The 13607-nt window shown below is 36.8% G+C and overlaps 1 protein-coding gene across 4 annotated transcripts in view; it reads left to right on the top strand.

The window, feature by feature from the left end:
- The window catches only part of igsf21a (immunoglobin superfamily, member 21a), a 425352-nt gene that overhangs the window by 259665 nt on the left and 152080 nt on the right, over positions 1-13607 (top strand). For all 4 annotated transcript variants that reach the window (XM_073916068.1, XM_073916067.1, NM_001278321.1 and 1 more), the window contains 1 exon segment: positions 2552-2673. In XM_073916068.1, the coding sequence (XP_073772169.1) occupies positions 2600-2673 (74 nt within the window). In that variant the 5' untranslated portion in view covers positions 2552-2599.

The following is a 13607-nucleotide window of genomic DNA, read 5'->3' as shown; positions in this document are numbered from 1 at the left end:
CACCAACAATTCCACCGCTTCCAAAGCAGGCATTAACACTTCCATTAAAATCCGTCACCCCTCTTCTCTCTCTGAGCACCAAAGACAAATCGCAGTCATTCAAATGCTAAGCGATTTTCTCTCCCCTGTGGATATTCGCACGCAAAAAAAAAAAGAAGCGCGCTCCATCATTTGCAGGCATCGTCTGGGAGGGAAAAAGATGCCAAATGAGTCAATGGTGCGAATATCCCTCACCTCTGTGGTAACTCTTCACATTTCATTACCTTTTCTGTGCCGCAGACCAACAAAATGCAGCAAAAACGTAAACTGTCGTTAGATAACGTTGTTTAATAAATAAATCCCTTTAACTGCCTGCTCTACCAAATGGTTGACCATACACTCGCCGGCCACTTTATTAGGTATGCCTTACTACCAGGTTGGACTCTCTTTTTGCCTTCAGAACTGCCAAGGTTGGACATGTTGTGCATTCAGAGATGCTCTTCTGCATACCTCGATTGTAACGAGTGGTTATTTGAGTTACTGTTGTCTTTCTATCAGCTCAAACCAGTCTGGCCATTCTCTTCTGACCTCTGGCATCAACAAGGCATTTGCGCCCACAGAACTGCCACTCACTGGATATTTTCTCTGTTTCTGAACATTCTGTCAGCCCTAGAGATGGTTGTACGTGAAAATCTCAGTTGATCAGCAGTTTCTGAAATAATCAGACCAGCCTGTCTGGCACCAACAACCATGCCATGTTCCACGTTCACTTAAATCACCTTTCTTCCCAAACCGACATATCAACGCTTTAATAGAGGCTTCCCTGCAGACACAGGACGTCAACATAAAGTCATATTGACGTTGTACCCCAATGTCATGGTGATGCTGGATTTTGTTTGAAAATGAAAATCGAGTTGACGTCATAACCCAAAGTCAGGCAGACATCAATGTCCAATGTCTAACCTAAAATCAAACAAATATCAACATCTAATAATGTTACACCTTGATGTTGTTTGGATGTTGCCACTATAACATCTATCAGATGTCGGATTTTGGTCATTTGCCAACGCAACCTAAAATCAACCAAATATCAACATAATTTGACATCGTTATTGGATGTCAAAATAACATTGTCTTTAGACACTGGCAAGACATTGAAATTTGGTCACCTGACCTAAATCTAGCCTAATAATAATGTCTTATAATGTTGTGTGCCTTCTGGGTTTTATTTTGGAAATTATGAGATGTGTTGGAAAAAAAAATGCATTGATTGTGTTAACTAGCGACATTAGGAGTTAAGAAGTGCAATCCTTGCTGAGACAGTTAAAGAAATATTTCAAACATATTTGTATACAAGTACAAAAAAGACACCTCTGTTTTAAAATATAATATATTTATAAAGTACTTATTTTGCCTAATTATCTTCTAAGAAAATGCATTAACATTTCATATTTAAAGAAAAAATATTTTTCTTATCTAAAGCAAGGAACTAATTTTATTTTAAACAGTAATAAATAAATTAATACACAAATAAATAAATAACTCTTGTTCACCGCCTTATATTTGCTAAGCTGTGAATGTATAAATATCTGGTACATATTAGTTTCCCAGCCTATTTTAAATTATGCTATCTTTCTAATTTTTTTTTTTTTTTTTGTAAAAACTAGGGTTGACATGGTTGCTCAATGGTTAGCACTGTTGCCTCACAGCAAGAAGGTTACTGTTCGAGTCCCGGCTGGGTCAGTTGGTGTTTCTGTGTGGAGTTTGCATGTTCTCCCTGTGTTTATGGGGGTTTCCTCTGGGTCCTCTGGTTTCCTCCATAATCCGAAGACATGTGGCATAGGTGAATTGAATACACTAAATATATATTAGTAACACATATTTGTTTAGTACTGTGTTGTAGCTGAAAGGGCATCCGCTGTAAAACATAGGCTGGATAAGTTGGCGGTTCATTCCGCTGTGGCGACCCCAGATGAATAAAGGGGCTAAGCCAAAGGAAAATGAATGAATGTATGTAAAAACTGAATACTTTAGATCTCCATCCACATTCTGTTGGAAGGTTGGTAATGTCTTAAATTTGAGTTTCTTTGTGAAATATATTTTGGGTTATGAAGATTTAAATTAAAAAGATTTTTGAAGCTAAAATATATTTATTTAATTGAGCCTTACAGTCACAAAATATATTCAGCAGATATTTGAAATGTAAATTCAGTGATAATAATCTGAAATATTCTGAAATACACCCCCCCCCTTTTTTTTTCCTTCTTCATCTTATTGGTGGCTACTTTATAGTGCACTAAATACCTAATGTCACATATGCAAATGCATCTAATTTCATCATGCTTGGCAGAACTCTTTTAAATGTGTCTCCTCAAGAGCTCTTAAATAATATACCAATAATAACTCTAAACGGATCAATGGGATCATTTTAAAGTGTGAGAACTAACTTTGCCTGTGGGCACTGAGCTCTTGTACTGTCTCGTCTCATTATTTATGTATAGGGGTCTATGGAATATCCACTTCATTATGAGACACCTCGTTTTATGAATGTTTTATTCTTATTTCCTAACAGGTTACTGACGGGGGCACCATTAAGCAGAGGATTTTTACGTACGATGCTATGTTCAATACAAATTACTCTCATATGGAGGATTACCGCAGACGGGAAGACCTGGTGTATCAGTCGACGGTCCGGTAAGAACCTTTCAGTGTTATTTGATTGCCACTTGATGTAATATTTATGTGGTCTGAGTGATTGAGGTGCCAGATTTTGTTCATTTCCGATACATTGTTGTTTAATAAGTTGATGTGTGCTGCCATGGCGTATTGGCCCAGTGTGTTCATGTAGGTAATATACCATGTAGTCTGACTTTAAATATTACTTTATTATATTTTTCCCATCGGATTTAACATTGCTGTGAGAACAAATATTTTGGGTATTTGCTAATGCATCTTACAGGAAGGTCAAGATGTTTTCTTGCAGATTTAACGTAAAATTAGTTATCATTGTATATTGTATATAGTTAGCGTTGTATTTGTTCGCGTTATGAAACATTTAAATCAAATGTTGGTTATCTTATCAGCCAAAATGTCTGTATCTGTGTATCCCTGATATAGGCTAAACAAGTAATACACATACTATGTCTGATGTCACATGTGCATGACATCAGAAGATTTGTATTTCTATACTAATAATTGGCTTCCTGATATAAAATTACCTTTTATCGGTATCTGCCAAATCATTTAATATTTGTACATCTCTACTATTACTAAACACATATACTATATGCACATAACCAGGGCTGGATTAACATAAAGGCTAGGTGGGGCTGAAGCCCTAGGTCTCTTGATTGGCTGAAGAATTAACTTGCACCATGACGCAGGTAAACACCTCTTTAAACAGCCTTTTTAGTCACCTATAAGGGTGATCAGATATCCCAATTTTTCCAGGACAGTCTCTTATTTCAGCACTACCATGAGAACCGTCCAGTTAAACGTAGGCTAACCAAGCTTGTTGTAGAACAAAAAAAAATTCAAACAGTATTCATTATTGATTAACATGCATGTAGTAATAGAAGCTGAGATAGGCGTAATCATCCTGAATGGACTCATAACTGGAGTGCAGTCTCGGCTGTGCTGGCTACAGCTGGTCTCAAGAAATCAGTGCGCACCCCTGTGCAATCCTTCCATCTCACAATATAACTGAGACAGTTTGCGAATAAATCAAATACAAACACTTACTTTTTCACTCCATTGTTGTGCAATAAGTATCTCAAGTAAATACACTCGGTAAATACAACGAACCAGAAAACAAAGTTTTTATGAATCTTTACCTTGCTCCGTTTATGAAAATGACAGTAATTATACAGAACAATGAAATATTGGCATTGGCTTTCATCAGCCATACATCTGGAAAAAAAAAAGAATCTTAGCCCTCTATAACTGACAAGACTACTTTTTTTTATATTAGAGGCATGGATTGTTTTTATTATTACTTTTCATTTTCTGTGTGTGTGTGTGCGTGCGTGCGTGCGTGCGTGCGTGAGTGCGTGCGTGCGTGCGTGCGTGAGTGAGGTAAAAAATTAAATGAGGCCCTGGATTTGTTATAGCTCCAGGGCCCAATGTGTTCTTTTTCTGGCCCTGCACATGACACAACATTCTGCACATATATACACATAACAGGAGGAGAATTTATATCAAAATGTACTTAAAAAAATTATAGCAGTATAGGCATAAATATATATATATATATATATATATATATATATATATATATATATATATATATATACATGCACACACACACACACACACACACACACACACACATTTGAAGTCAGAATTATTAGCCCCCCCCTGAATTATTACCCACCCTGATTTATTTTTTTCTGGTGTACGGAGAGAAGATTTCTTTAACACATCTCTAAACATAATAGTTTTTATAACTTATTTCTAATAACTGGTTTATTTTAGCTTTGCCATGATGACAGCAAATAATATTTTACTAAATATTTTTCAAGGCACTTCTATTCAGCCTAAAGTGACATTTAAAGGTGTAAATTGGTTAATTAGGTTAACTAGGCAGGTTAGGGTAATTAGGCAAGTTAATGTATAAAAGTGGTTTGTTCTAGACTATCGAAAAAAATATAGCTTAAAGGGGCCTATTCCTTTAATTCCTTAAAATGGTTTATGAATAAGTGTGTGTGTGTATAAATATATACACACACACAACATAATAAGATTTTAATATTAGTTAAGATTTAGGTCACCAGCATCTAAGGACAATGTTATTTTGATGTTCAATAATGACGTGAAACGACGTTGATTTGTTGTTTGTTGTTAGTAATTGACCAAAATCTAATATCGAGCCAATATCTTAACCCAACCGCATATTAAAGTCAAAAAATGACATTTTTTCATCAGATATGAAATTCAAAATCCAATGTCTGATAGACATCACAGTGGAAACGTCCATACAACATCAAGCTGTAACATCATCAGACGTTTATGTCTGTTGTTTTTATATTGCGTTGGAAAGTAACCAAAATGCGGCATCTGTCCGATGTTGGACATTGATGTCGGCCTAACATTGGGTTCTGACATCACCTAATTTTAATTTTTAAACAAAATTCAACGTCCCACGACGTTGGGGTACAATGTCAATCTGATGTCATGTTGACATCCTGTGCCTGCTGGTTTGAATCAAAATGTGTATTTATCGGTTTATATATTGGTTATCAGCTTCCAGATATTATGAGGAATCCCTCAAAGGATCAACACTTAGAAGGTACTCGTTCAAAATCATGATAACACATCCTTTTAACAAAAAATATCTGATAAATATAGTGCTGGGACTAACATCATATGTGTATTGTGCATTCATTAGCATATAAGCTAATGAACCCTTTGTTTTCGTAGCGCATTACCAAGTAGTGTCCTGTGTATATTGCTAACATTAAGGCCTTAAAAAAGTTACATTTACTAAGTGAAACATGACCTGATTAAGAATCTTTGCCTCAGTTTCTGGTGTATAATTTCAGGTATTTTCACTCACTGAGCCCCTAGCAAAGCTTTTCTTTTGGGCCCTGAGTTGCAGTTTTTCTGTTCCCTATTCAGGAGGCGTCATCTTTAGACTTCCCTTTCCGAACATCTGCCATAGTGTTTCACAGGCCCAGTGCAGCACAGACGTGTTTCCCGAGTCATCCCTGATACCTAAGGCTCAGCTTCAGGCGGAAAAAGTGAAAGCAAGCCCCAGAAATACTTTCTCATATCTGCTATGCTCCTCAGAAAAACATACAAGTTTCTTGTCAAACCAAAAGCCGGTAAAACTATTATATGAAAAAAGAAGGGTTTGATAATGTGCTGCAGGATTAGCTGTACTTCCTGCAGATATGTGCATGTGTGAATCAAGTCCTGGTTTTCAGGTAACAGATTACACTTCCTCCCTGGTTCGCCTGGAAAGTGGGACAGTGTATGCTGTGTACACGCACAGAAGCAAACACTCCTACCCAGCAGGAAGTAAATTGACTGTCACACTATAAGCAGCAGTAGGGATCACCTGCATTGACCTCGCAGTCTCACATAATGCTCTGGAAGGAAGATTGTACCTGCAGAGATCATTAAAGTCCATGTGCAGTTGCTTAAGCATAAACACACACACACACACACACACACACACACACACACACACACACACACACACATATTGTCTCCAAAATAAGTTTCATTTCTAAATGTTGCTTTATTTTTCAGTAGAGACCTACTTAACTCAAGATTTATTCTTTAAAGCCTGATTTATATTGCTGTGTCAAGTGATTGGCATACACTGCGACTTTTACAATGCACATCCTTTAGCTGATGCATGTTGTGAGCATTTATACTTCTGCTTTCTGACTATGCTGCTCTGGCAATAACACTTCAGAAACACTAGTAGGCAGCGGGGTTTCTATATTCCACTATGTTCAGTTTCTTTCTCAATGTTTTGAGTTTAAGAAATGTAGAAGAGGGTAACACTAATTCAGGATTAAAAAAAAATAAAATAGATAACTTTATTCACAAAGTAAAAACAGCTCAAAAGTATTCTGAACTTTTCCATGGGACTCGACACTTCCTCCTTTACCTTGCCAACCAATCACAAATACTGTTTTCTGCCTGTATGTGAAATGTAGTTACATTTTTGAGAGGTCTGTATCAGGTTATGGTGAAGAGTTTGCAACTTTGTGAAGGCTAAGCAGAACATAATTGAGTAATACACTCAATGCATAACAATAAATTGGCCTTAAGACTTTATTTTGTGCATAGTTTAAATGTAACAAGTACTTCAATAATATGCAATGAAATAGGTTAAGATTGTGAAGACAAACTTTAATAACTTAACTTTAATGTTTTAACTTTAATAATAACTTTAATAGCTTCATAAATACTTGTGTTTAAAAGTATTGTTTGATGTTTTCAAAGGCTTTTATTCAGTGGATTAATGGATAGTTGATAGACCCATAGCTGATTGATAAATAGATAGATACATTAATTGATAACTGACAGACTAATAATTTATTGAATCATAGTTGATGGATGGATGGATGGATCTGTAATTGACAGACCAATAGATGTATAATTGATATAGGGTGATTATATGGATAGATGTATGGATGGATGGATGGATGGATGGATGGATGGATGGATGGATGGATGGATGGATGGATGGATGGATGATGGATGGATGGATGGTTGATAGATGATGGATGGCATAGTTGATATGGGCCGATTGTTGATTGAAAATTGGAGGACAGTTTGATAGACCAACTGTTTCTTGATAGATGGATTGTTAATTGATGTATGGATGTATGGTTGGATAGTTGATAGATGATGGATGTATAATTTATATAGGGTGATAGTTGTTGGATGGATAGATGGATGGATAGTTGATATGGGGCGATTTTTAAATGAAAATTGGAGGACAGTTTAATAGACCAACTGTTTCTTGATAGATAGATTGTAGATGGATGGGTGTGTAGTTGATAGACCAATAGATGATGGATGTATAATTGAGATAGAGTGATAGTTGTTGCATGGTTAGATGGATGTATTGATTGAAAATTCGAGGACCCTTTGATAGACCAACTGTTTCTTGATAAATAGATTGTTAATGGATGGATGGATGGATGGATGGATGGATGGATGGATGGATGGATGGATGGATGGATGGATGGATGGATGGATGGATGGATGGATGGATGGATGGATGGATGGATAGATGGATGGATGGATGGATGGATAGTTGTAGACCAATAGATGATGAATGTATAATTGATGTAGGGTGATAGTTGTTGGATGGATAGATGGATGTATGGTTGGATGGATAGTTGATATGGCCTGATTGTTGATGAAATTGGAGGACAGTTTGACTAACTGTTTCTTGATAGATAGTGTTGATGGATGGATGGACGTGTAGTTGATAGACCAATAGATGATGGATGTATAATTGATATCAGCTGATAGTTGTTGGATAGATAGACTGATGTATGAATAGATTGATGGATAGTTGATATGGGCTGATAGTTGATTGACAATTAAAGGACAGTTGGATTGACAAAGAGGTAAACAGATTGAGGGAAAGAGAGTTATTTATGAATATCTTGACAAAAACACTCATTATAAAAGCAAGTTTTTTCATCAGAGACATTTGTTTATAATGCACAAGTGTTCACACATCACAAACCCTTTCCCCGTAGCCTCCAACACAGCATTCTGTGAGAGATCAAGAGCACCCAGACAGTATATTTCACAGGTATTAGCTGTCATTTTCATTCCAGAGTGGCACACAGCCATACCAGCAGGCCTTGCTGCTCTAATTCCGTGCAGCCTTTCGCTTGTAAATAAATGCACAAGTAAAGATCTTTCTAGAAGTAGAGAGATAGACATGTCTGCCTCTAGCTGGGCCAAAGAACTTGTTTTCACATTAAACTGAAAAGGCAGTGATGCTATTTCGTCTGTCTGCATTCTGCTCAGGAGTACGCATCTCATCGCTTGAAGTAATGCAGAATAATAAAAAAGCTCTTTTGTTTTTTTGTTTTTTGTTTTTTTTTTACTTTTGAACAGCTTTTTTTCTTTTGATTTGCTAGTCCCATCACACTCTAACATGACAGTTTGAATTCTTAAAACAAAAACTCACAAAACTTCGAACCCCACAAGATGTCAAATGAGACGTTATTACAGTGCAAATTGAAATTCTGTGTCGTTTCTAAACTCTCCCCTCACAGCCCCCCTCAAGGAGGCTTCGCAGTTGAAGGTGTTTGAAAAATTAATTCTGTTCCTTTTTAATATTTAATATAAGTCATAATGTTAGATTTTTTCTTGTACCTCACTAGCTTCTCCTTGTCACAATGCTGCAAATGTATTAAGATGGAGAGTTTGAGCTGTCAATCAAGTCCCACACAGGTCCACAGGACCCTCCCCTTGCACTAAGACCTGACCCTCTTCTCTCATTATCATGGACACCTCAATTCTTCACCTGTTCCTATGAGACCCAACTGCTCTTGGCAAAACATTCGGCTTTATACTCTGAAACAAAAGCACTTACACCCACTGGGCCCTCCAGGGCCCTTCAGGAGAAGCCTGTTCTTCAGTAAAAGCACCTGATTATCACGCACATCTATCAGATTTTTTTCCCCATGACTCTTCATTGGAACGTGAACGCAGTCTTAAAAGAGAGCGATGAAATATGCTGTGTGTCATTGAGACATGTGATGTCCCTTTATAGACTGGTAGTAAGAACACTGTATAGTGGAGCTGTTTGATGGTTATGTACCTTATCAAGATAATGGCCACATAGCTTACTAATTGCATGGATTTAGGAAATTTTTATTTGCAAATGTGAGTGATTTTGTGTCATTACATTTTATCGTCTCTAATGTGTCTGTTCCAAGGTCTTGTACATTTCTAAATAAGCCAGGACATTTCATCATTAGATCTATTGGCTTGTTATTTTTATCATAGGAGCTGACCATATAGAGCAGATCTTTTTATATAATGCAATAAATGCATGAATAAATGCATGGAATGGCTGTATGAGTGAATACACACGTACCATTTCACCTCTGCTGACCTGTGTGTTTGATGACTTGTGAAAACATTGCACTTTATGTATTATACATTATACTATTAAACACTGTAAATGCAAAAAAATATGATACCATCAGAATTCCCACAATGCATATAAGAACAGACCTCAGCTGAGACATTCACCTCACATTTCTGTAATTTCTGATATCCTGACTTTCTGATCCTGACATATATATATATATAAAATCCAGGTTTTCCCCACAGTCCAAAGACATGTGCGACAGGTGAATTGAATGATCTAAAGTGGCCATATCGTATGAGTATGTGAGTGTTTGATTGTGAGACTGTATGGGTATATATATGAGCAATATCAGCAGTGCGATGTGGCTGTTTATCGGCACTGATTTGAGTTGTGCATTGGGACAAGGCTGCAAGTCCTGTTGCTGCGCTCACACCAGATGCGAAAGAAGCGCCAGGCGAAAGGGATTTACATGTTAAGTCAATGCAAAGATGCGAATAGACATCCTGTGGTGCGATACCACAAATGAGGCTGTGCAAATGAAGTCCCGCCCATAATGCAAATACACATCTATTTTAAAGTAAATTTGAGCTGAACGATATGAAATCCCATCAGTCTAGAGACGTTTCTCAGTATTTCTCTGTTGCAATCAGGAAATTGTATAATAATATAATAATTAACCCTGAAAAAGTCAAAGCAAAGCTAAAACTACCAGATAACTGTTGTGTTTGCTATGAGGAAAACGCATAACACATTCTGGTATTTCTTCTTTCTATCTTTTAACTGAACTAATCTGCAGTACGGAAAACAGGAGCCTCATTAGAAACAAAGATGGCCAAGCAAAAAGTAACTCAGGGTTATACAAAGTGTGGCCAATAGTATCTCGGTGAAACTAAAGTTAATAGTTTTACGCAGAATTTTTCTCTTCTAAGGGCTTATTATGCGTTCTCTGTCGCCATCTTGTGAATAGACAACGTCAACCGTCTTTGCTCTGCTACAAAACAACTACATTCTTGCCAAAAAAAAAAGCCTCAAAATTACATTATGTTGTCCAACAGCTGCAATATTTGTCAAATTGTAGTCCTCTGGTTGCCACGCATGAGGAGAGTGAAGAGGCTGCATGAGTTCTGATATTGCAGAATATGGCACAGCTGTAAGCTATTAGATTCAAGAACCAAACAGAACTGCTGTATATATATATATTCTCTATATATATATATATATATTCTAAATATAAATATATATATATATATATATATATATATATATATATATATATATATATATATATATATATATATATATATATATATATATATATATATATACAGTTGAAGTCAGAATTATTAGCCCCCCTGTATTAAAAGCGCCCCTGTTTATTTTTTCCCCCAATTTCTGTTTAATGGAGGGAAGATTGTTTCAGCACATTTCTAAGCATAATAATTTTAAAAACTTATTTCTAATAACAGATTTATTTTGTCTTTGTCATGATGACAGTAAATAATATTTTACTTGATATTTTTCAAGACACTTCTATACAGCTTAAAGTGACATTTAAAGGCTTAACAAGGTTAATAAGGTGAACTAGGCAGGTTAGGGTAATTAGGCAAGTTATTGTATGATGATGGTTTGTTCTGTAGACTATCGGAAAAAAAAAATTGCTTAAAGCGGCTAATAATTTTGTCCCAAAAATGTTTTAAAAAAAATTAATAACTACTTATATTCTAGCCGCAATAAAACAAATAAGACTTTCTCCAGAAGAAAAAATATTATCAGACATACTATAAAAATGTCATTGCTCTGTTAAACATCATTTGGGAAATATTTAAAAAAGAAAATAAAAATCAAAAGGGGGCTAATAATTCTGACTTCAACTCTCTCTTTCTCTCTCTCTCTCTCTCTCTCTCTCTCTCTCTCTCTCTCTCTCTATATATATATATATATATATATATATATATACATACATACACCTATAAATGTTTTCAGAGATGTAATTAAAGCGTGCACTCAGCTCTTCACATAACATAGGCCACTGAAACATCCATATTGTATGGCCACTACAATGACTACTTGCAATAAATCTCATTCGTGAACCACATACAATGAAGTTATGCATAAATAATTCAAAAGTACATTGATGTATAAGAAACCGCATGGAAAGGCCTTATGAATGAACACGCACATGAAAGTTCACCTCAGCTGACCTGTGCGTTTGATGACTCATGAAAACATGAGCTATTGCGAATCCTTCAACATCGTAAATCCAGCCTCCGACATATTCTACCATCATACGCCCACAACGCCAATAAGGACAGGCCTCAGCTGAGAAATTCACAGCACATTTCTGTAATTACAGAATGTTATATTCCTGGCAGCAAGCAAGCGATCGCTCTGTCCCTCTCAGCACACACACACATTTACACACACTGCAGAGTGGCAGGACCTGGCTAGGCAAATCCCTTCTTGCCTCGGTGTGATTTAGTGCTAATCGGCTTTTTATTACTCTCTGATTAACAATCCATCTACATTTTTGGAGCACAGTGAGAGAGAGAACGAGAGAATACAGAGGGGGTGAGAGGGAGAAAGAGCTGAAGTTTCAGTCCCATTGAGGTTATTTTGAAGAACTGAGTAGCGGAGCGAGCCAGGCTATTGTGCAACATCTTCAGCATTTCAGCAATCCAAAGAGGAAGTATGCAACAGAGGAGAGAAAATGAGCGAATAAGAGACAGAGAGTGTCGAAAGGCGGAAAGAAGGAGAGGTGGAGAGCTAAGAGGGTGAGAGAGAGAGACAGGAATTGAGAAATGTGCTGGCCGGGATTCAGAGACCCGGGCAGTAAAGCTCATCCAGAGAGAGGACACTTGCAGGGTGGAACGTGACACCAATGCCAATGTTCAAAGCTGGAGCCAAGACTCTCATCCAATCATTGTGGTCCATACATGTCAAGCAGCCCTGGAAGTGAAATATCCAAAACAACTAACTTAACAGTGATGGATCAGAAATTGGTTTACTCCATTACTGTATAAATACCGTTTTTTAATTCCAAAGAATAATATTGTACGTTTTACTCCTGTGTTGTATAAAAATAAGGCATAATAGTGGTATCCAAATTCAAGATGGTGCAAATGATTTAAATTGCATTGAATGGTAGACTGCATTTATTCTTTATTCAACATAGAGTCCCTGATTCATATGATCAGGTCAGGGAGTTCTGGTTATGGAGCCTGAGCAGTAGTCGTGCGCACGGTTTGCTGCCAAAAACTTTTTGCCTTGTCTCTTAACATCAGTGCTTTTGTTGGTATCTATTCTCATATCTATTGTTCTGTAACTTAATTCGCTTTTGAAATGTCAAAAGTAAGGGACAGACAGGTTGTTAAAGAAAGAGAAGGCTCTCTTTTTATTTCGAGTGCTAACGTCACGTTAGCCGATATTCATACGTTACATGACAACCTTAGAGCTGAAGTCTTCAAAACATCTGTTGAAAGCTTGGCAGCCAAACTAGATAACATTTAATCTATAGGTGTGAACCTACACTAGTCTCACGGTTCAGTTCGGTTACGATTATTGTGTCACCGATTCAGTTCAGTTCGATATCTCGGTGCATCACGGTGCATTGACGATGCTTTCCATAAACCATTTTGTATTTTTCTCCACAGCACAGCAAATCTTGTATTAAAGTGTATAAAAATATTTATATTTAAATATTATTAGTAATACATATTTGTCCTATAATACAAACGGTCAGATTGGTCTCCCTCTCAACAGAAAGGGCTGTGATTGGCTTTGACACTCTGGCGCTGTTCAGCGATGATAAACACTGATAAATGGCAGTGGCGATCACAGATGATCCATGATGGACGCGGTGGAGAAAACTCTACAGATAACGCGCTCATGTCTGTATCCAGAAGTATCCCTGTAAAAATCAAAAGGGAGAAGAAAAGTCATGCCGAGAGAAAGACAGGGAAAAAACTGAGTGCTTTCATTTTCTCAATCGCAATGAAATAGGATCTTCTGGTTTAGGTGTCAATGAAACACGGTGCTCGCCTCCCTC

Source organism: Danio rerio, chromosome 11, assembly GCF_049306965.1.
Source record: "Danio rerio strain Tuebingen ecotype United States chromosome 11, GRCz12tu, whole genome shotgun sequence".
Taxonomy (NCBI): Eukaryota; Metazoa; Chordata; class Actinopteri; order Cypriniformes; family Danionidae; genus Danio; species Danio rerio.
Note: the sequence above shows the minus strand (reverse complement) of the source record. Positions and strands in the feature narration are given on the sequence as shown.